General features: G+C 33.6%; 1 protein-coding gene across 2 annotated transcripts; it reads right to left on the reverse strand.

Annotated features, from left to right (window-relative positions):
• Nucleotides 1-869: 869 nt before the first annotated feature.
• LOC112759161 (uncharacterized) lies at nt 870-5,988 on the reverse strand. Of its 2 annotated transcripts, XM_025807984.3 has the most exons (8): nt 5,810-5,988; nt 5,557-5,600; nt 3,720-5,307; nt 3,446-3,534; nt 3,209-3,314; nt 3,050-3,121; nt 2,847-2,957; nt 870-1,421 (listed from the first exon to the last, which is right to left on the reverse strand). In XM_025807984.3, exons 3-8 carry the CDS (start codon nt 5,301-5,303, stop codon nt 1,245-1,247), a joined length of 2,139 nt encoding a protein of 712 aa, XP_025663769.2. In that variant the 5' UTR covers nt 5,304-5,307; nt 5,557-5,600; nt 5,810-5,988; the 3' UTR covers nt 870-1,244. The 2 variants fall into 2 exon arrangements, with proteins under 2 accessions (XP_025663769.2, XP_072076051.1); XM_072219950.1 differs by lacking the exon at nt 5,557-5,600 and having other exon boundaries at nt 5,810-5,983.
• Between the last annotated feature and the right edge of the window lie 19,302 nt (nt 5,989-25,290).

Consider the following 25,290-nt stretch of genomic DNA (forward strand, 5'->3'; position numbering starts at 1 on the left):
TTTTTCTTTTTAAGTAGAAAAATTGAAACTAATTTTTTTACGGGATCATCCACTTATATATTACACTTTAACTAATTACTACATGGACGGACAAGAACACCATCCAAATTGTTTCTTTTGTAACAAAATATCATCATGAATTAAGAGTGTTGATCTTTTAATAACCATCTAATTTATATGAAAATAAACATACGTCTGAAAGAAACAAGATACATTGTTTACCTTGTCCAACTGTTCACTTTCTCCGTTGAACAAATTGAGCAGGTTGTCGATTGAATGCGTGGTAATGTCGCCGGTGAAAGAATCTGACGTGAGATAACTCGGTTCAACGGAATTGTTCTCCATTAAAATGGCTGTGAGAGGTCACGTACATATGAAACGGGAGCCACAACTCTCCCGTGTATTACACCGGATCAGTCGATGACGACGAGGCTGCAATGGTGGAGGCCTTGGGCTGCAGGGGCTGCACAGTGCGTGATCGCGGAGACCTACGGGAGGCTGCACGGTGCGTGGGTTGTGGGGTGTGGTAAAAAAAAATTTTTCCGCTGGGGGAGGGGGCTGGCCGGACGTTGGCACAGGGGGAGGCAGCGTCGGTCATGGGTGGGCGGGGAAGGCTGGCTTCGTTGTTGGGAAGATCCACCGAGAGAGGGAAGAGATATGGTGTGAGATGATAGAAAACGTGTAACTGTTCCCTACTCAAAAATCTGATTTTTAAAATTTTGAAAAATGATTATTATTATAATTAAATTAATTACATCATTAATTAAATTTATGAGTAATTTATATTTGTAACCCCATTATTCATATTATTCACTAAAATTATTGTTCACCTATACTTTTCCTAATTCAAATATAATAAAATAAAAAAATGGCGAAAACTCAACCCATTCCATATTTTAAAACTTGCAGCAAAAACCAACTTGCTTAGGACTTTGAATGTTGCTGGTTTCATTTTTGGGACAAAACAAGTGTCCACAGAACCACATTAATGATTGAAAGAATAAATAAATACAAACCCATGTTACAAACAAAGATACATCTAGTATCACTTAATCTTAATGGAATAGACACAATGGACATCACATCCTACAAAATGGGAACATATTTCATATGGATTCAGATAACGTGATTTATCCAAATTTTTTACTTACAAAACATCATATGCACTTCAAAAACGAAGAACGTCAGAGAATCTCTCCCCATCTGTGTATGAATTTGTGGAACCCATAATGTGTCGAGCTTAATTAGTAGTTAATTTTGGAAGCAGCGTCATTGCTGTTGTGTCTGGTGATGGGTCTCTTACTACCAATGCTACGCGTTGCACGTGAACAAATTTCTGGATGTGCAGTTAAAGCATCACCGCAGCTCCGTCTCCTTGACACTTTGGTCAGGTTTGGTGACTTTGGCCGAGTCAGGGGTGACTGCCATGCATCAAACCAAAGGAATTAAAGAGATGTTTTGGCGACAAAAGTTCAAAGTCTAACCGAATTTATTTTTGAGTCACGCACGTGTACATCAAAATTAGCCACCATACATCAAAATTAGCCACTAAAGTCAGCCACCGGTATAAAATATATGTTGGAATACAAATACAAATTGAAAATAAATTAAATCATACATGTATTTATACACAAGTACATTGGTAGCTGATTTTAGTGGTTAATTTTGGTGTACAAATAACATTTTTCTTTATTTTTTTTACTAATATCTTTAGTCATCATTTTTGTATTTTTTATTTAGTCTAATAATATATTTTTCAAAAATGTTATTTGTACACTAAAATCAGCCAATAAAATCAATTATCAATGTATTTGTGTATAAATATATATATGTGATTTAATTTATTTTCAACGTGTATTTGTATTCCAGTATGTATTTTATACTAATAGCTAACTTTGGTGACTGATTTTAGTGTATATGTAGCATAATTTTATATTTTTAGTCTATATTTTATTGTTAATAAAAAATAAATAAAAAAAATTTAGGTGACCAACACTTTTATTAAAATTTAATCCTTAACCACCAAAAGAAAAGTGAGTAATCCTATATCTCATATATTAAAAACATTAATAATAACTAATTAATGGTTACAAATCACAAAATCTACTTGTCTTCTAACACTCTTCATAATAAATTATACTGATCCTTTCAATTTTTAGGCTTTAGCATTTTCTTTTTCTTTTTTTTGATTATTCAAGTTGTTTATTGCATATAAAGATAATAATTGATAATTATTAAATAATAATTTAATTAAATACGTTAAATTATTTAATAATTTTCATCCATCATTCTCCTAAAAGAACAACTTTATTTGAGTAGCAATCTTATTTTTTATAAGTACGTAGCTTGTGACTTTTGAACGATAATATTTTAAACCAAAATGATCATGTCACTCACATTTTTTATAATGTCATTCCACAAATGATTTTTTTGTATTGTATGTGTGTATGAATCTATAAAAAATAAAGTGGTATTATCAAAATAAGAGTGATAATATTTATTTTTTTAAAAATTATAATATTTATTTTGATAAATTAAATTAAAAATAATTTTTAATAAAAAATAATAATAATATATTTAACAAAATATTTTAAAATTTAAAATAATTATAATAAATATAAAATAAAAAAGAATTTTAACATAAATATAATTTAACATTAATAATTAATTAAAAATAAAGTTAATTATTTTTTAATTCATAAAATTATATTGAATTTTTTATTTTAATAAATATAAATTAATTTTAAAAACATCTTTCAAAAACATTTGTAACATTTAAAATATACAAAAACACCTAATGTTGCCAAAAACAAATTTGTACGAAAGCATGGTGAAACAGAGAGTACCTTCTTAAGTTCACGCTTAGGGGGAGGGTTCTCATAATAGAAGCTTGGTACTGGTTTCGCTCTGATCACCAACTTCTTTCTCAACTCCTTTAAAGCTGCCTCTTCCTCTTCCTATTATTATCATATTAATTAATTAGATATTAGATTAGCATCAAAGTTAACTGTGGATTAATTAAGTGACCCAAATTAAATGAATAACTTGCCTTTTTCCTTGCCTCGTACTGCTTTCTTTCTTCTTCACGAGCTCGTTGTCTCTCCTCTAACTTCTGATAAAACTGGGCGCATAAATCAAACACATGATGATTAATTAAGAACACAGATCACGTAATTAGAGTGAGATTAATTGTTAAGCAAGACATTACCTCCCTCCGTTTCTCTGCACGCTCTGGGCATTTAAATGTAGGGGCTGTGCCTACGGTTACCTTTGATCTAAATGTGCGCATAGATCCGGTAGATTTCACACTGTTACTAATTATGCTTAGTTAAAGAACAAATCATGAGGTAGCTTTTCTGATTCAAATCCATTAATATACCTAAAATTCCTCTTATCATTTAAAAAATAACCATGAAAAGAAAATTGTTCATAATTTTAAGGATACGGTGATGTAGAAGATGAACTATCCTCATCATCACGGTGTTTCTTTCCATCACGTAGAAATGCCTTCTTTGATGAAAAAGGTGAGTTTGGCTGAAAACCAAAAGACACAACAAATGGGGAAATGTTTCCGGATATATTAGTCTCAGTATACTTATCATGTAATGTTCTCTAATATTATAATTTTTTAAGCACACAAATATTTATGGTCCATTTTGCATAATTAAATCAGTTTTCAAATCACATGAAATTCTTTATTGAAAGAAATGAAATAATACCTGTGAATTTTTTGATGAATTAGGTGAGTCTATAATAGAAATTTTTGGGGACAAGAAGTTTAAATCGTTAGCTTTTGGCGACAAGTGGTGTCCATTTGGCGACAAGTCAATAGTTTGTGTATGTGTGACATGCCTTTCAGTGGTTTGCTCAGATGGTTGTGGAACAGAAGAACTTATCTGTTTCTGTATTTCAGATTTCTGGCTCTTGTCTCTGGGTGATTCAATCTTTAAGTTAGCAACTTTAACATTGGAAAAATCCTTCTGCTCATGAAATGCTGCAATGTTGTTATCATCACCGGTTTTTTGTACCTCAGGTTTCTCAATTTTATCTTTCGGAGATTCGGTCTTCAAGTTAGTGATTTGAGCATTGAAAAAATCTTTCTTCTCAAGAATTGCAGCTGCATTATCATCATCAACTATCTTCTTTACTTCGGTTTTCTCGTTCTTTTCTTTAGGCGATTCAGTCTTTACAGTAGCGATTTTAGCATTGAAAAAATCTTTCTTCTCATGGAATGCTGTTGCGTTATCATCATCGACTATCTTCTTCGCTTCGGATTTCTCGTTCTTTTCTTTAGGTGATTCAGTCTTTACGGTAGCCATTTTAGCATTGAAAAAATCTTTTTTCTCATGAAATGCTGTTGCATTATCATCATCGACTATCTTCTTCACTTCGGATTTCTCGTTCTTCTCTTTGGGCGATTCCGTCTTTACAGTAGCGATTTTAGCATTGAAAAAATCTTTCTTCTCATGAAATGCTGTTGCGTTATCATCATCGACTATCTTCTTCACTTCGGATTTCTCGTTCTTTTCTTTAGGCGATTCCGTCTTTAAAGTAGAGATTTTAGCATTGAAAAAATCTTTCTTCTCGTGAAATGCTGGGTTGTTATCATCTTCCCCCGTCTTCTGCACTTCAAATTTTTCGTTCTTCTCTTTTGGCGATTCGGTTTTTGAGGTAGCAGTTTTAGCATTGAAAAATTCTTTCTTCTCATAAAATGCTGATTTATTATCATCTCCCATCTTTTGTACTTCGGATTTTTCATTCTTCACTTTGGGCGATTCAGTAGTAGCAATAATCTTGGCATTAAAAACATCTTTCTTCTCAGAAAACGCTGATTTGTTATCATCTCCACTCTTTGGCGCTTCAAATTTCTCGTCTTTTTCTTTAGGCGACAACGATTTTGAATTAGCGATTTTAGCATTGAAAAAATCCTTCTTTTCATGGAATGCTGCTTTATTATTGTCATCGAATCTCTCGTTCTTCTCCTTGAAGGATTCAGTCCTTGCCATAGTCGCTTTAGCTTTGAAAAATTCCTTCTTCTCATGAAATGCTGCTTTATTATTGTCGTCGAACTTCTCGTTCTTCTCCTTGAAAGATTCAGTTCTTAACATAGTGGCTTTAGCAGCGAAAAGCTTCTTCTTCTCACTAAATGAAAGAGATTCGTAAGATTCATTTTTCTCATGATCCATTGCTGCAATATTGGGAGAAACCTTCACACTACTGTTATCACTTAAATTTCCATCTGAAGCTTCCAAACCATTCGGCTTCTTGCCTACCATATGTACGCCTGCAACTTCCCGCCCCATAACACTGCATGATACAATAATTAAGAAATTCCACCACCTCCAAGATGCAAATTACATGAAAAACACAATAAAAAAAATATGGAAACTCAAGTTAACTTCATGTAGAAGTCGATATAGCTGTGAGAGTCGATAAATAATTTGATAGGTTTGACTAAATTATCATGTAACGACTCTCAAATATTGAATTCACATCAAATTAGCTTCACTGAATTTCAAAAAAAAAATGTAATTATAAACATCATGATGTCATTACCAGAAGAAGTGTTTATGTCATTTTGAGCATTGTTAGCAAGTAGCCTGAAATTTTTGAAACAAAAATGAAAAGAAGTATTCATCTCAATTAGTGTTGATTCATTATATTAAGTGGGACAAATTGCAGAATCATTCATTAACATGCATACAGATTGATTTAGAAAGGAAATTAATTGATTAATTAATTAATTAATTAATAACAACACCAAAAAAAAAAGGGGAATACATGCATTAGTTGAGGAAAGAGAACGTACGGTAACAGCGGAATGGGTTGCGATCAGACAAGACAGGATCTCAAAGGAGTTGAGCGCTGTTCGTTCCTTGTTTGTTGTTGCGAAATGGAAAATTTTTAAGTTTGAGATATTCCTTTACTTTAGGGGAGACTCTCTTTTTAGTCTTCTTTTCCTTTTAATTCTTTTCTAATTCCTGTTCCTATTCCTGCGTTGCTCTTTGTTTATATATAGATATAACTAACTATACGTGTGAATTCCTTGACGCCGTTAATTAACATGACAGCGAGGTTTCAACGCCTGAAATAATCCCCAAGTTTGTTGTAACAACATACCAATAAAACTTAACTTAATTAGCTCTATCTTTAACAGGTGATGGGACACTAAACTTTCTTTTAAAAATTTAAGCAATGTTTTGTCTCATTCACCTTTTGGAGTTTTGGTTACTACACTAACTTCAGTTTTCTGGCATTTTTTGTGTTTGGTTACATTGCAAGTATGCAAGTTGCAACTACACCGCAATAAGGAATTGGGTAATTGACCGTGAAAGAGATAAGCACCAAAGTCAACGTGAATATTCCACTTTATTTTATTTTAACGCCGTTACCCCACGTCAACTTCTAACTATATATGTACAATAAGGAATTGACTCGTATGAAAAAGATGTTTATCGTGAGAAATAGGAATTTACAATCTTAGTCATTAAATTAAAAACACGGTTAAGATTGGATTTTTTATTTACATAAATTAAATATATTATTTATTAAAATTTGTAATATACATAATATTTATTGATATATACAATTTTAAGCATTTTGAATATAGTGACTTAAAGCACATTAGACATTTATCTGGATACTTCTGATTTAACAAAAATTGAATACATCACAACTCGAATATAGCACAACTGTAAAATTGTGCATATAACGGGTACCTAGTACTTGAGATATAGGTACAATATGTTTAATATTAGCGTATTTGAGATATGTATATTATTTAATAATTTAACTATAATATTACGCACTCATATTATTCTACTTGTTGATTAATTAAATAGTCGATTTAAAAATAAAATTTGTAAATATAAAAATATAATTTTTTAAAATAATAAAAAATTAATAATTTTATTTGGACCAATTTAAAAAAATAAAAATTGATCTTTTTGTTATTATTATTAATACGTATGCGATTTTAAATCACTAGTTTTAAATTAGTCGAGGGACACAATTCACTTCCAATTTTAAATCTCGCTTGTGTGACAAGGTTTGAGTGTTATCCCACTTGCGTGTTGATTTGATAATTGTTTTGAATAAGGACGATGGTATCATCTCGCTTGCTAAGAGCGTGAACTACTATGCGAGGATGGTGGTTTTGTAAGGCCCACGGTGAGGTTGGTGGTGTTATTCCGTTCACGAAAAAATAAAATTTATTACTTAATAGAGAGTTGGGTCTAAATGACTGAAGTGGCAAGGTCTGAGTGTTATCCCGCTTGAATACTGATGTGATATTTGTTTCGGACAAGGTCGGTGGTCTTATCCCGCTTGTTCATGGATGTTAACTAAATACTTGTTATGGCAAGGTCGTGAGTTTCGTCCCGCTTGCGTATTGGTTTGGCACTGGCATCAGGCAAGGATGGTGGTGGTATCCCACTTTCGTGATTGCAGTGTCCTTGTGGAAATGGTGGTTTTGTCTCGCCCACGGTGAGAACGGTGGCGTTGTCCTGCTCACGATTAGGCAAGTTGAGGATGAAGGATCCCCTCTCTTGCTGTGATAGACAAGTTGAAGTGAATAATTCCCTCTCTTATGATGTGATTATGATTGATGTTGTGAGGACGGTGGTTTCATCCCATTCACGGATAGACAAGTTGAGGATGAATGATTTCCTCTCTTGTTGTGATGTGGATGTGGAAAAGGTGGAAATACACACTCCTTCGTATTAACCCCCCTGAGTTAAGGGAAGGTGAAAAGATGCTCTTCTTCGTATTGATTCTCATACATCTCTCTCTAGTTGCAAGGTGGAAAAACACACTCCTTCGATGTGAAAAGGCAGACTCCTTCGTAATTCCTCCAAGAGAAGTTGGAAAGGCACTTTCCTTTGTTTATGTTCTTCCTGGGGATGTGCAATCGAAAGACGATATCCGGGTTAGCTACCGGGTGTGTCGGGTTCTGGCAGTTTAATCGACACGTAAGCTCATGGCCAATAGAACAGACATACATCATGTGCATTCGTTTGTAATTGTTTGGGTATGCATAATTATTTGATTTGCCTACTTATTCATCTATCTGCTACTTGCATTACTTGAACTAATTGTCCTTGTTATGATTGACTTGTATATTTTGTTTGTGGTTGATACTATTGAGACTTGTTGAGACTATGGAGACTTGTTGAGAGAATTGAGATTTACTGGGATTATTAAGACTTATAAGACTAAAAATATTGATAAGGATGACTGTTTAGTACTACCGATGTAACACCCTTACTATCAGAATGTTACGTTTCCGATTGCACCACTCTCATAGTGAGAAGTATTATGACGACTTCATATACTTAATAATAAAATAGGAGCCTTTGACTTGAAACCATATCGCTGTCTTCTTTGAAAAAAAAACGGAAAATACTTTTTCTTGAAAAACGAACAAGCATATACATATGTACAAAACTTCTTACTCAAGCAACTTACAACTATTATATACATACATGTCATTACAGTCACGACTCATATCCTTCTTACAAGAATATAATAATATAGGTGAGGAGAATCTATAACATATGTATGCATACAGAATTAGCATATCTAAGAACTTAGCAAAAACTCCGCAAGTTTCCTCGTCCGTCCTGAAAAGAGAAGTCTGTAGGGGGTGAGAACATCGTCCTCGCTGGTTCTCAGTAGAGGAGTTTTTAAGAATTGTCATAAGAAGATATTTTAAATAAAACTAATTTCAAACGCAGTGATCATCAGTTCATTATTCAAATATAAAACTCATATTATTCTTATAAAAATTTTACGCAAAATAACATTTCATACATTTTTCCACTTACTAAGAAACCATTTGAACCAAAACTTACCACTGATCCAACCAATCATGGCCTCCGGCCCAAAGACAAACCTATCTCGGCATCCGGCCCAACAAAATCCATCACCGCTATCATCAATTCACCACCAAATACTCAAAACAGAAATCAATCACAAGCACAAACAAATACATGGCAAACACATTTAAAGAACAGTTACAGCAAGTATCATAGTTACTAGTTAAACATAATTCATCAGATAGGCAAACCAAAACACTTAAGCACACCCAAACAAAGCAAACAAATGCAACATGATGCATGTCTATCCTATAGAGCCAAATCCGACATGTCCGTAGCTAACCCAAATATTGTCTCTCTTTTGTGCACTAAAATCTCAACACATCAGTTGACCATTAGAGGGAGAGTGCCATGTTACCATTAGAGGGATTATGTGTCTTGTCACCGTTAGAGGGATTACGTGCCCTGTCACCAATAGAGAGATTATGTGCCCTATCACCATTAGAAGGATTACGTGCTCTGTTACTATTAGAAGAATTATTAGCCCAGTCACCATTAGAGGGATTACGTGCCATGTCACACTTTTCAACACGCAAGTGAGATTTAACCACCACCCTTGCCAATCACGTTCAAATATCTTTTCTTTATGAAACTAACTTCAAAACATAATTCCTTTCATATGAAATCAAATTTAAAACATGATTCCTTTGTCAAAATTCTCCAAAAAATAACTTCAAGATAAAGCCCCTTGTATTTATGAAAATAACTCCGGTTTCCATTTCAAAACACAATTCACTAACAGCATACCAAGAACTTAACGTATTCAGAAATAGCCCTTTTCCGAAATCATTCTTTGGAAAAACAAATTAAACCCTCATTTTTCTTTAACCAAAAACCTCGAACTAACTTCAATAACCATTTCAACTTTAAACTTTTAACTTCAATTACTTTTTGAAAACCATTAAAAACTTTCAGAACTTTTCCTCAAGGACCAAAGCATAAATCTTTTTCTAAATCAACCCAAGTCAAATGAGTCAAACTTATTATTCAATTTCACTTAAATCACCTTGAATTAAGATTTATTAAATTAAACTCCATAGCAAAGTCTCTAGACTTTAGGGGGTAACAACCAATTTTATTTTTTTTATTATTCAGTTTAATCCAAATTTATAAAAATTTCGATAACACCTCTCCTAAAGCTTGGGCTTTATCACCCTTACGAGTTTCATCAATCACAACACTCATTGACCATGTTCTCAACAACAATTGAACAACAGAGTTCTTAATCCATCAAATTTTAAATCAAAGTAACCTCACCAATTTAACCCAAACTTCTAGCAAACAATCAGTCTCAATATTCAGAAAATAGCCACAATCTAACCATCATCATAATAACTTCAAACCAAGCATAAGATCCAACTAAACATTCTTAATCAATTCATAAACCAATCAAGCAAGGCAAGCATCCCAACCTTTCATTAAATTCTTAATCCAAACTCAATTAACCAGTTCTACAGCTAATACAGAATTATCCAGCAATCATTCCAATAGCAGCCAACTCAACATAATCGATAAGACAATCAGAATATCCAGCCTCCTCAATCAATCAATAATTCAATCAGATAAATAATCACACGTACCCAAAACTACTCAGTTCAATCTATAAGACTTACGAAAATCATAAAAATATATTTTTTGCATTAATATCGCCCCTACCTCGAATAGTCGAACCTATAAACCAAACACGTCAAAGTAACCATATTCTCTTGGTCTGCAATCAGCGACAGCCACAACCACAACAACTCTAAAAGCGACAAGCAATAACCAGAACTCTATCCTATATTACCAATACCTCAAAGTCTTTAACCAAACATAACATAATACTTATAAGCTAGCGGTGAAGGTTTCAAAACAGAGATACCTACTGTAACAAGGAAGAATAGCTAAACTGAACAGTAGTAGCTCCGGTGGTGACTCCAACGGCGGTGTACAACAGAGTAACTCGCGATAATCAAATTCCTGGCACAAATAACCTCAGCAACAACTCTCACAGTAACAAGGATCTCAATGGACAAAGAAGGAAATCTAAAATAAGGCTAGAGCTTTCCAAGAAGACAGAGGCTTCAGCGGTGGTTTCCGGCGGCCAGCACGGCAGTGTGGAGCTCCAGCGACGTAGCAGCAACACAGGTGCAACGACGGCGAGCCCAGCAACAGCAGTGACAGACCTTCGATGATGGTGGAGGCATGGCGGCGATGCTGGCAACAACGCCTCCCTCTCTCACTTGCAAGTTCTCTCTCCTCTTTGCGACATCGTCGGCGACGTTGGCGGCATGCAGATCGGCGATGACTCCTCCCTCTAGAAGTGGCGACAGGGCAAGAACGGTTTCCCTCTCGACAGCACAATGGTAGCAACATGACGGCGGCGACACTTGGCTCGACGGCTCCTCCCCCTCTCAACGTGAGCTCTCCCCTTTCGACGGCACAACGGCGACGTCGGTGGCGATGACGCCCACCGCGCCGCTTCCCTTTCATTCCTCTTCTCTGTTTCTTCTTCCCAGCTTCCTCGTTCTCTCTTTCTCTCTTTTTTTTTCTATTTATCCATCGTGCATGTGTGTATGTGGAAGAAAGAGAAAGGTGGTGGCTAGGTTCAGGGAAAATGTTAGGATTAGGATTTGGTGTAGTTGAGAACTTTTACCCTACTGAAAATTTTCAGGATCTCACCTGTTGTGAAAATTTTTGTTTTTCAGATAATAGGATGTGACCATCTCGCTGAGAGTGTGGAACTCGTTCGTAAATTGAAGAAGACTTTACTTTTGAAGTTTATTCTGTATTTAGCATATTTCTCCACTGTTGAACATGTATTAGTATAATTTTCTCTTAGAGGTTTTTTTTCTGAGAAACAGGATTGTATTTTGTACTTTTGGTTTTGTAATATTTTCTAGCTGGCCTTATTTTCGCGGGTCAAGACTAGTGATTATCATGTATTTTATTTTGAAACCTATATATATATATATATATATATATATATATATATATATATATATATATATATATATATATATATATATATATTCTGGCTTGGCATATAAAGTTCGCTCGTGTTAACATTTTTTGTGTGTGAGTATCGGTAATTCGATGTTTTAATTTCTTCACGGGCTCCTAGTTATGATATTATTCTTCTATACCCATACATATATTTTTCTTTTAGGTGTCATAATGTCTTACCACCTTTGATTTACTACTTAAGCGTAAGGCTCTGTGTAGTAGGGTGTTACACCCAGCGGGCCAGCGTTTTTTTTTTTTTTTTTTTTGTCAGGACCATTTTTTTTACAAATTTCTATTACGTTATTCATCTAAAAGAGGACGAAGATGATAATGGAAGATGTTCTAAGTTATATTTTGAATAATGTTTTATGTTTGATTGATTATAAACTTGAAGATGTTTAATTATATATTTTGGACAATATTTGTTTTACTTTGGACAATATTAGTTTTATTATTTTGTTAAAAAAACTTGGTTTATAATTATGTTTATTACATATTCATAATTATAAAGACTTTAATGTTTATGAATTTAGAAATTTTAATTTTTTATGTCTTTATAAATTATAAATTTATTGAAATAATTGTAAAATTATATATATTGTTTAATATTTAATGATTTATAAAAAAAAGATTTGGCGGGTTTAGCCTGCTAGCCCACCATTAAGTGGGATAGGAAAAAAAATTCAAGACCGTCTCACTAGGTGAGACGGGGCAGACTTTTCCGTTTGTCACCACTAATTATGCAGGTGCTATAATGTACATCCATATTTACTCTATTACAACATCATTCATAATTTAATTATTGTGTCTATCATTGTTCTCCCTTTCCTTAGTCCTTCGATTGCCTTTTAGCACTATTTTATCTATGTCTCTCTTCTTATATTGGCTCGATTTTTTCATGCAGACCACTAATAAAATGTGTCCTGCACTCTGTATTGCAATTTCAAATTTTTGAAAGAATATTTTTAATGGTGCAAAATTTGTTGTATAAAAAATAATTTTTCTATCTTCAGTTGTTATTTTTCCCAGTTCCCACACCACCAATCTTATGCCAACCCCTCTGCCTCTGCAGCAACCCAACTCAACAAAACAATAGGAACAATAATAGAAAAGGAAGAGGAAGATAATAAAACGAGTAAGGCGATGACGACAGAAAAAGAGAAAGAAATTAGAAAGTCGGCGGCAGTCAGATTTAGAAGGCTACGCAGAGGCATAGGTGATAATGCAAGACAAATCCAAAAAGTAACACGAGGTGAAAGTAGATGTGAAAATGACTACCTGAAAAGAGGCGCAGAGAGGAAGAGGGAGGAGGAGGAGGGGCGGCGACGATGCTCGAAAACGAGAGCGGAGTGGAAGAGGCTGAAGGAGGAGGTAGATGTATGTGGAAGAGAAAGTAGCATTACACGGTGGAAGAAGAGATATGATGGAGAAGGAAAAGGAAGCAGTGACAGAGGAGAAAAATAGAGGAGAGTAAACGAAGTTAAAGGTAAAAATTGGAATTAAAATGTTGATTAATAGTTGACCATCTAAAATTTAACGGTAAGGGTAAAATTGAAAGTTTTTTTAAATGTTAAAGATAAAATTGAATTGAATTAAACGTTAAGAATATTTTTAAAAAATTTCGAAAACGCTAAACACAAAAAAATACTTTACTATAATTTATTTTTTATAAAAAATTATATTATATTAACTTATCATACTAACATCCAATTATATTTTATCATATAAATAAAAGTTAGATAATAGATAAAGAATAAAAAATATAAAATTTGGTTGTTTTTATCTGTATCTATTAATATATAATAAGAGTAATAATAGGTTAGTTAATTGACAAGTGTCATGACTAAATACTTGACAAGTGCCAGGTTTATTTGGTTGACAAGTGGCACAGATAAAACAAAGATCTAAAAGTCATTTCAATTATTTGTGATGGATAAAAATATAATATGCTTTATTTTTATTATTTTAATATTAATTCAAAACTAATGCTAAAAATGATTATTTGTTTGATTGTTTTCAATACACTATTTAAAAAGAATGATTTAGTTGATTGCAATCTTTCTCCTTTTGATATCAGAATTTGAAAACAAATTATAAGTGCTATCTTTTCTTTTTAAGTGCACAGATTTAATTTAGGTTTAAAAATCGATTCTTTCCTAGATTCTCTCTATCCCTCCTCTTTTTTTTCTTACGCTCTCTTTCTCTCTAATTGAGTACACAAATGGAGTGGTGACCAACAAGAAAGAAGAAGCAAAGAGCTCACTGCTGATGGAAGTAGTAATAGTGACTGCTGATAATATAAAAAGGAGAGAGAGAAAGAGAAAAGGAAGAAAAAGAGGTAGAACGAAGCAGAGAAGAAGAAAACAATAGAGTGACGAGAGAGAAAGGAAGAGGAGTGAGGTGGCGATGGTGATAGAGGCGACGCTATTAGATCGTAGAACAGCGTCACAGTCGCTCCTTTATTGACGGCAGCGGCGGCAGGTGCTGCGAATGCATCAAAGCAGTTCGCGGATGTCGTTGTACATTGGGAATCTGGACCCTGAGGTTGATGAGAATCTCTACGATTTGTTCGACCAGGTTGGACAAGTAGTTTCAATTTGTTTTTTTCCCACCCTTTTCTTAAAATTATTTTTGTTTTGTTTCGTTTATTTGAGTTTATTTTTTCTTTTTCTATGATTGTGTGTATAAACAAATGGAGTGTCATTTAATTAGGACTTTTATTATCATTGTGGAATAATTTCCAAGTTTTACTCTTTGTTGTTCATTTTTGAAGCTGCAGATACAGTTGATTTAGGAAGTTCTCCAGATGTTGTTGCAGAACGAAAACGGCCCATTAGATTTTTATGCTAAAAGAAGAGAAGAGAAGAGAAAATGCTTAGTCCACGGATGGAGGCATTTGGTTTAGGCAGTGACTTGACCACTTGCTGGTCGCCCAGTTGAGGTTACATTAATTTCCAGTAAGTATAGATGATTTGTGTGTGAACTACTTTGGTAAGAATAATGCCTTGAGACGAAGACAAATTTTTTGTGTTTTTATGTGTTTGAATTAAGAAAAAATAGGTTGAAAGCAATCTTTTCTGATTGGGATTGTCCATGATTCCTTTAAAAGAAGATGTTAGTGTAGTAATTTTATCTAATATCAACAAACTAGAAGAATTGATTTTCGATCATTGGAATATGCAAAATAGATCATCTGTGGTTTCTAATTGTGGAACTTAGGTAAACTTAAATAGTAAAACTCAACTCAAAATCGATTCAGTGAGTAAACATGTAAATTGAGGAGTGCTAAGGGCCAACAAATTTTGTAATTTGTATCAATGAATTAGTCATTATTAGTGTTTTTAATAGTGTGAAATTACATCTAATAGTATATGATTGCTTACTTTCTTTTTGCTGGTTAAGTGCTGGCCAGATTTTAATAAAACTATTGGCCCCATAGACTTTCTCCAATTTAGAATTTGATACCCTTTCAGTATCCACTACATCATTGTAGCTACAAGTTGTAGCTGTTTGTATATATTTCTTAATCAGAACTAATGAATGATCTAATTTGTATTGCTATTTTCAATCCAATACTAATTACTTGAAAGAGGATTTGAAGTGTGTGACTGTCGAAAACAAAAAATTGACTGAAATGCTCTTTTTGTGTTTGCTGAAATAATTTCATCTCTAGATTTATTATTGTCTTTTAATTTTCTAAAACTTTTCCTTACAATTCTAGAATTAGAAGTAGATGGCATCCAGGTTGTGTTTGTTGAAGTAGATCTCAATTTTCTTCTCTTTTGCTGAAAAACTTAGTTATTGCACAGTCATCTTTGACATAAATGTTCATAGACTTAAATATTAGTCTCCCAACTATGTTTATATATTTTTTGAAAGTTTATATAATTTTGCTTTGGCTTACTCTTGAATATTGGAAAGTTATATTTTTATTTAAGATAACAATATAAGAAAATAGAAAAAAAAAAGGACCCTTTTTTTCCTCCTATCTTTATTATGCATGTGTTCTACTATATTATCTTAATTGTGTGTTTTTACCTAAAATGACATTTAGTACAATTGATTCTGGAACCAAAATTTTAGAATTTTTGGCCTTGCATGAGAATGATGATAACACCACAATATATCATTTACTTCTCTTAACAATCATCAGGTACAAACATTACTTTTAATTTTGTTAATTTTTTTGTCTTTTAATTTATGTTATTTTAGACCATAGATTAGTATTAGTGTTATTATTATTTTGGGATTTTGAAAAAGTAAAAATTTTTATTTGAAATGCATAATAATTTTTGTATTATCTATAAACCTAAAGCAAGACATTTATTACTATTAACACCAAAAAGAACATAATAATAATTATGTGCTAAAAAATTAGGGTGGTAAGTTTAGTGTTAGTCGCAATTTTATAATGTTGGTGTTTTTTTGCTTTTTTTTTTTTATTGTATTTAAGTTTTTAGTAAATTTTAAAACTCACTTATTCCAATAGTATTTAATTATTTATGTATGTGATGGCAATTATTTATATATATATATATATATATATATATGAACTTTTAACAATAAGTATTTAAGGTACTAAGGAGATAGGTTTTTTCATGTGCACTTATGAAAGTAATATTTTTTTATTGAATTTGGATTCTCTAAATTTTCAATTTTTATTTTAGAGGGTAAAGTGTGATCTTCTACCTTTAAATAGTTTCTCTCTCAAATTTACTCTTGGTCCTAGTGAAAGATCACACTTTACTCTTTAAAGTAAAATTCAAAATTTAGAGAATTCAAATCCTTTTTTATTGGGATTGTCCATGGTTCTTTTAAAAGAAGAGATTCACTTAGTAGTTGCATCTATAAATCAAGGACGGATTCATATTCCTGGGTAGGGGGGGGGGGAAGTGCCCCAATAGAGTAAAATTTTTTTAACTAATACATAGTAACAAGTTTTATTTGCCCTCATTATATAATTAAATTTGACCCCACTATAATTGAACTTCACTCATCAACTTTAATTATGTAAAAACAAATGGTAATTCAAGATTCAAATGACTTTGTTACAATAACCTTTAAAAAGGAGTGAAATAATTATAGATTTGTTATTTTATAATTGCAACTAATAAATAAATTTAAAATTTTAAAAAAATCTGTTTATATATATATATATATATATATATATATATATATATATATATATATATATATATTTGTTCAAAATAGAGGTAACTACTAATTTAGTATCCAAAAGATTTAGGCACAGATAAAAATAATTCTTAAATAATTTAAAAATTGCGATAACAATAACTAATACATATTATATTTATTAAAAGTGACAAAAAATTTTCATATTTAACAAATGACATGTCTATTTAATATAAATTGTTTTGTCAATATTTGAATAAATATTTAGAAGATTCACAAAAATATTTAAAGCAAAATTTGATCTCTAAATATTTTTTTATTTTTCAAAAAAAATTAGTCATTCACAATTAAAAAATTTTTAAAAAATTCCCTTGACATAAAATTATAAATTTTTGAGAATGAAAAGATCTTATTTTTTAATATTACTTGCAAAAAATTGCATCAAAATATGACATCTAAAGTCTTTTTTTTAGAATATATATATAATGTATATTTAGTTCTTCGAGACTTATTTGTTGTTAACACCTTTTAGAATTGTTTTTTGTTAGCGATGTAAATTTTTTAATACTATTTTGATTGTTTACTCGTTTAAAATAATATGTTTCAAAATATTATTCTCTTTTCTATAAATTACCGCTAGATTAGCATTTTTATTTTAAAATAATAAAAATATTTGGTAGTCAATAAAATTTACTCCAATATTTATTAGATTTGATTACAAATATATAAAATTATTCTGTTAAATTAATTTTAAATTAAATAAATTATCTTATTAAACTAATTTTAACATTAAATTAAGAATGACTAATAAAAATATTAATCTTATATTGACTATTAAATAAAAAATGGTTAAATAAATAATATAATAATAAAAAAATAAATTAAAATAACACTGTTTATTTATTGGTGCTTTGTTTTAAAGTTAACTTTAGTTTTTTCTGTGACAACATCAGTTGATTTTTTTTAATATGAATATTATAAAGAATCGATTTCATAATCGTATGAGAGATGAATTTTTAAATGATTATTTAACAATATATATAAAAAGAGAGATATTTAATTATATTGACAATAAAAATTTTAATTTATATATTATTATTTAAATTATTATTTTAGTATTTTAATTTGTTGGTTAAATAATTTAAAGACTAATTACATTTTTAATAATAAAATATAATTATAAAAATTATTATCATATTATTTATATGTTACCTTCACTCACAAAATTTTCATTGTTGTCTATTAATAATAATTTAATGCAATATAAGATAAGGTTATCAAAAGTGCATTAGCTATTTTTATTGTTTATAACTTTCAATTTCACCTCAATAGTATAAATGAATTAGAGATGTAAGAAATATTAATTTCCTCTCTTTTTGATAATTATTAATCATCTATGTTCGATCATGAGTGTTGATACAGTTGTTACCATAAGTATAAATCGGCTTGATGAGTTATAACTCGGCCAAGCCATTATAAGTCGTCTCTAACGTTACAAATCGGCCATTTATTCAAATAATACTACTCAATAAAAACGACAATAAAAAAGGGTAACGGTGGATACTCAGTTATAAAAAAGTAAGACATCATATCCTCAAGAGACACAAGAAATACAAAATACTGACTTAGGCATCGGAGTGCCTTTTGCAGGTACACTCTCCTGTGCTCACGCTATTTGCAACGTGGAATACCTTTGGACGAAAAGCTCAGATCCTTCAAGTTTAAAGCCCGACATTGAAGATAATATCTCGGCGATAACTTCTAGGAACCAAAGTCAAGACCAGATATCCACCCAAGAACAATTGGCGCACACCGTATGACCGTGTACGAAAAACCCTTCCTACTTATCGGTCTCAAAATTTCCCGCATTAATCCATGGCCGACGCGCCACCTCCTACCCCATCCAAACTTCTTCGGATGGTAACGAAACTTCAGCAAGCAAACCAACGTATGGCGGAAGCCAACCAGCGTATGACCAAAGAAAATCAAAGAATGGCCAACCAAATTGCCGAGCTAGCCAATGCTCGGGTTGAGAATAATAATAATCGCCGTGAACACCTCGAAGATGAAGAACATCAGTCCGGTCTGATACACATATCTGAAACCCCTCGGAATGATGAAGATGGGCAACCACGTGATGAAGGAGCTCAGCAGAATGATGAGACTCGGCACAATAGGAAAACCCAGCCAGAAAATGAAAATGCCGAGCCTGAAAACTCTGTTGGACCTTTTACACCCGACGTGATGAACTTTGAGCTGCCTAGGAGGTTCACTCTGCTGACAACTCTAACCCCTTATGATGGGTTGGGAGATCCAAAGACATACATCAAAAAATTCAGATCCATAATGATCGTAAACGGTGCTTCTGATAAAGTTTTATGCCGTTGCTTTCCTTCTTATTTAGATGGTCCTGCACTTGATTGGTTTTGTTCTTTACCTACAGATTCAATTTCTCGTTTTCAAGAATTAGCAACACTCTTCGAGGATCATTTTGCTGGCTCTGCTATTTATTTGCATGACTCTGATTACTTGAACACCATCAAACAAGGGCCGAACGAGAGCCTCAAAGACTACATGACCCGCTTCACAAAGGTGGCCATGACTATACCAGATCTCCATCCCGAGGTACATTTACATGCCATTAAGAGCGGTCTTCGGCCAGGCAAGTTCCAGGAGTCTATTACTGTCGCCAAACCAAAAACCCTAGCCGAGTTTTGGGAGAAGGCAAAAGGGCAGATTGACATTGAAGAGTTACGGCAAGCTCGGAAATCAGACAAGAGCCAATACAAGGAAGATGACAAGCCTCGGGAAAATAAGAGAGGCTTCAAATTAACCCCACGCTATGAGAACTACACCCAGTTTAATACAAGAGGGACGACATCATCAAGGAAATACTCAACTCTAAGCTGATCAAACCACCTCGCAAGGTCGGCACTTATCAAGATGCAAAAAATGTAGACAAATCAAAATATTGTATCTTCCATCAAAAGCACGGACATACCACTGATGAATGTATCATTGCGAAGGACTTGCTAGAGCGCCTAGCTCGGCAGGGCCACCTGGACAAATACATCGGCAGCCATATGCAACAACGTCCCCCTTTCTCAGCTGACAACACCTCGGCGGGACAACACTCCCGAGATAAAGATAAAGCAACCTCAAGTCACCCCAACCAACCGTGAGGGATAATTAACTGTATTTCCGGTGGTTTTACAGGTGGAGGCCCCACAAGTTCAGCACGAAAGCGTTCATACCGAGCTATGTTCTCGATTGAAGGTGGTTCTGCCTGGGATCTAGCACCACCACATCTTCCGCAGATGACATTCTAGGCATCCGACCTTAGTACGAACACTCCAAACCTGGACGACCCGGTGGTGATTACTATTCAATTAGGCGACCTTCTGGTACGCAAAATACTATTGGATCTGGGAAGTAGTGCGGACGTTCTCTTATATTCCACCTTCCAGAAGATGAAGCTTAGCGACAAGATCCTCCAACCTTCCACCGGGGACCTGGTCGGTTTTTCAGGAGAACGCGTCCCTGTACTAGGGTCTGTGTGGTTAAAAACCACACTAGGTGAGCATCCCTTATCTAAAACCTATGATGTACAATATTTAGTAGTTGACTGCTTTAGCCCATATAATCTGATACTTGGCCGCCCTTTCTTGAACAAATTCGGTTCCATAGTTTCTACAATTCATCTCTGTGTAAAGTTTCATGTGCAGGATGATATTGTCGCCACCATTCACAGTGATCATAAAGAAACTTGCCAATGTTATAATACGAGCCTCAAGTATACGAGCCTACCTACAGCAACACAAGTGAACAACATCAGCAGTTTCGGCGAATTACCAGCACTATCCAATCTCGACCCTAGAGCCGAGTTCCTTGAAAGGCCAACACCTACAGAAGATTTACAGAAAATATATTTTGACACTGGCTCACAAAAATTTACTTATGTAGGTACAACTCTTAGCCTCGAGGAGAAGAGCAGGCTCCAAAAGTTTTTGTCCCAACATGCTGACCTGTTTGCTTGGACACCCGCTGATATGCCTCGGATTGATCCCTCGGTTATCTCTCACAAGTTGGCGTTAGACCCCTCAATAAAGCCTATAGCTCAGAAAAAAAAGGAACTTGGGAGACAAAAAAAGGCAAGCCTCCTTGGAGGAAACCAGAAAGCTACTTCATGCTGGTTTCATCAGGGAAATTCGGTTCACCACTTGGCTTGCAAACGTGGTGATGGTAAAAAAACAAAATGGTAAATGGCGGATGTGTGTTGACTTCACTGATTTCAATAAAGCATGCCCAAAAGACGCTTACCCTCTACCTTCTATTGATTGCCTAGTTGACAATGCATCATGTTACCAAACTTTGAGTTTTATGGATGCATATTCTGGTTATAACCAGATTCTCATGCACCCATCCGATCAAAATAAAACTGCTTTCATTACTGCACATGGTAATTACTACTATAAGGTTATGCCTTTTGGACTTAAAAATGCAGGTGCAACCTATCAATGGGTTATGGACAAAGTCTTTGCCCACCAAATCGGCAGAAACTTGGAGGTGTACGTTGATGACATGGTTGCAAAAACTAAGGTCGGTGATGACCATCTAACTGATCTTATAGAAATCTTCGGTCAAGTCCGACGATACAATATGCGGCTGAACCCGGAGAAATGTGCTTTCGGAGTGCAAGGAGGCAAATTCCTCGGATTCCTGTTAACAAACCGGAGAATTAAGGCAAATCCAGAAAAATGCCAAGCTATATTAGAAATGGCGAGCCCACGGACCATCAAAGAAGTACAACGCCTCATAGGGAGACTTGCCGCTCTCTCAAGATTTTTACCATGCTTAGCATCTAAATCATTTCATTTTTTCCAAACACGTAAAAAGAAAAACAATTTTCTTTGAAATGAGGAATGTGAGGCAGCATTTTTAAAACTGAAAACAACAATTTCAAAGCCTCCGATTTTACAAAAACCTCTTCCAGGCGAAGAGCTTTATTTATATCTGTCTGTTACTGACTGGGCTGTAAGTTCTATGCTTGTTATAGAAAGACAAAAGGTACAACAACCGATCTATTTTATCAGTAAATCACTACAAAATGCCGAACTCCGGTATCCGAAGATTGAAAAGTTGGCGCTGGCACTAATTTTCACAGCTCGTCGTCTACGACCTTACTTCCAAAGCCATATAATCAATGTACGAACTAACCAACCTTTAAGACAAGTGTTATACAAGCCCGAACTGGCTGGCCGACTTATTAAATGGTTGGTGGAACTCTCCGAGTTCGATATTCGATATAAGAGCCGAGGGTCAATCAAGTCACAACATCTTGCCGATTTCCTTGCTGAATTTACTGAACCAGATCCAACAAATAGCTCAGCTGCGTGGACACTCTATTTTGACGGAGCATCCAACTTTCAAGGATGTGGAGCAAGGGTCATTCTAGAGGATGGAAATGGTTTTGTTTTGGAACAATCCTTGCACTTGTCATTCAAGGCAAGCAATAATCAATCCGAGTATGAGGCATTAATCGCCGGTCTAAAGCTCGCAGCCAATTTGAACATCTCCGAACTAAAGGTATATTGTGATTCTTTGCTTGTCGTCCAACAAGTAAATAATATTTACCAGGTAAAAGATTCTCTATTAGCAAAATACCTGGATACTATGAAAGGGTTAATTTCAAAATTCTCTAAATTCGAGTTACATCACATACCTCGGAAAAATAATCACCGAGCAGATAGTTTGTCTAAACTTGCAAGCTCCCAAACACCTACTTCTTCTCTATACCAATCTACACTACTTACACCCAGTGTAACTTTAGCTGAGGTTTTAAGTTTAACGCAGGGAGATGACTGGAGACAACCTTACATAGAATATATACAATCTGGAATCATCCCAGCCGATATCACAAATATAACAAAATTTAAGAGACAGTCATCTTTCTTTCTTATATACGATAACTGTTTGTATAGGTGAGGTTTCTCTCGACCTTTGTTGAAATGTCTTTGCAGGAACGAAGCCGACCTAGCACTCGGTGAGGCCCACAAAGGTATCTGCGGTACACATATTGGCGCCCGAAGCTCATCCTCAAAACTACTGCGTGCAGGTTTTTATTGGCCGACAATACAAAAGGATAGCGCTGAGAAAGTTAAAACATGCCAAAATTGTTAAATGCACGGAACCATCACACATATGTCTGCGAAATTTCTGCACAGTTCTGAGGTAACTTGGCCGTTCCATCAGTGAGGGATTGATATTCTCGGCCCTTTCCCATTAGCTCCTGGCCAGGTAAAATTCTTGATAGTTGCAATTGATTACTTTTTCAAATGGATAGAAGCACAACCACTGGCAAAGATAACATCCCAACAAATGATCTCCTTTGTCTGGAAAAGTATTATCTGTCGGTTCGGCATACCTCGGCACATTATCACTGATAATGGTCGCCAGTTTGCCGATAACAAATTCACTTCTTTCTTGCAAAATCTCAAAATCAAACAACATTTTTCATCAGTTGAATACCCACAGACGAACGGATTAGCAGAAGCTGCAAACAAGATCATCTTACATACACTAAGGAAAAAGCTCGACGAGGCAAAGGGCCTCTGGTCCGAACTAATCCCTGAAGTAATATGGGGATACAACACAATTGTACATTCAACAACCGGCGAGACGCCTTTTAGATTGGTGTATGGCTCAGAAGTAATGATCTCAGTGGAGATCTCTCAATCCTCAATCCGAGCACAAATTGTCGACGTTGAAACATCAGACCAATCCAGAAGGCACGACCTTGATACCATTGAAGAAGTTCAACTCTCAGTGGCAATCCGTCACCGAGCTATGCAACAACATATAGCTCGACAATATAACAAGAAGCTTCAACCAAGAAGATTTCATCTCCACGACTTAGTATTGAGGAAAACCGAGCAAGCCAGAAAACCTTCAAGCCACGGGAAACTGGCAGCTATGATACGACCGTTACCATAAGTATAAATCGGCTTTATGAGCTATAACTCGGCCAAGCCGTTATAAGTCATCTCTAACATTACAAATCGGCCATTTATTCAAATAATACCACTTAATGAAAACGACGATAAAAAAGGGTAACGATTGATACTCGGTTATAAAAAGGTAAGACATCATATCCTCAAGAGACACAAGAAATACACAATACTGATTTAAGTATCGAAGTGTCTTTTGCAGGTACACTCCCCTATGCTCACGCTATTTGCAACGTGGAATACCTTTGGACGAAAAGCTCAGATCCTTCAAGTTTAAAGCTCGGCGTTGAAGATAATATCTCGGCCACAACTTCTAAGAACCGAAGTCAAGTCCAGATATCCACCCAAGAACAAGTGCTTTTATTTGATTCAATTTGGTACATTTTATTATATCCTACAAATATGATATATCTCTATGTAAATGTGGATTTTGCCTCAAATTTTATTTCATTTTATTTTTTTTTGTTAAAGGGTAATCATATTAATGGAGTGTAAGATTTAAACATGATGGCCTTTTTTGGAAGCAAAATCATAGTCATTTATATATGGAAAATTTTAATTTGAATGTCTTTCATTCTTGATAATTGTTGTTTTTATTTCGGACTATGAAAGTACTTTATTTATTCATGGACAATGTATTGGATGTTTGAACGTGAGCCCAAACCATTTATTTATTTTAAAATATTTTATATGAAAATTAATGTGTTTGAAATCATTGTTGTATTTTTGTTTGAAAATTTTTTTTTTGAGGTTAAAATATTGGTTATAGAATGATTTATGTTTTGTTATATATTCATATATGAGCTTCTTTGTGTATAGATTAAGAAAATAAAATAAAATAGATTTGTGAAAAAATATGCTCCAGAATTGGAGAACATATTAGAAAAATATTATGAAAAAATGTGTTTTAAAAGTTATCATTTAAAAAAAATTTTATTAAAAATAACTAAATTAATAATTTAATTTGTATATTAAATAAATTAACTGTTTTAATAAATATATTAATTTTTTTATAAAAAATTATACATAAATACAACAAAGTACATTAAATACATGATTTGTGCGTAATGCGGGCTAAACATTAGAGATATAATAATATAACTAAATATCATTTAGTTAGTATTTATTATTTATATAGTTACAATAATATAAATTATTTTTATTAAAATTTTAAACACAAAAACATAATAGCTTTTACATATAAGTGAAATTTGTTAATATAGACTAGAAAAATGATAAGATTATTTAGTCTAAAAAATAAATAATAAAATAGTTTTATATACTGTACA

Source organism: Arachis hypogaea, chromosome 16, assembly GCF_003086295.3.
Source record: "Arachis hypogaea cultivar Tifrunner chromosome 16, arahy.Tifrunner.gnm2.J5K5, whole genome shotgun sequence".
NCBI lineage: Eukaryota > Viridiplantae > Streptophyta > Magnoliopsida > Fabales > Fabaceae > Arachis > Arachis hypogaea.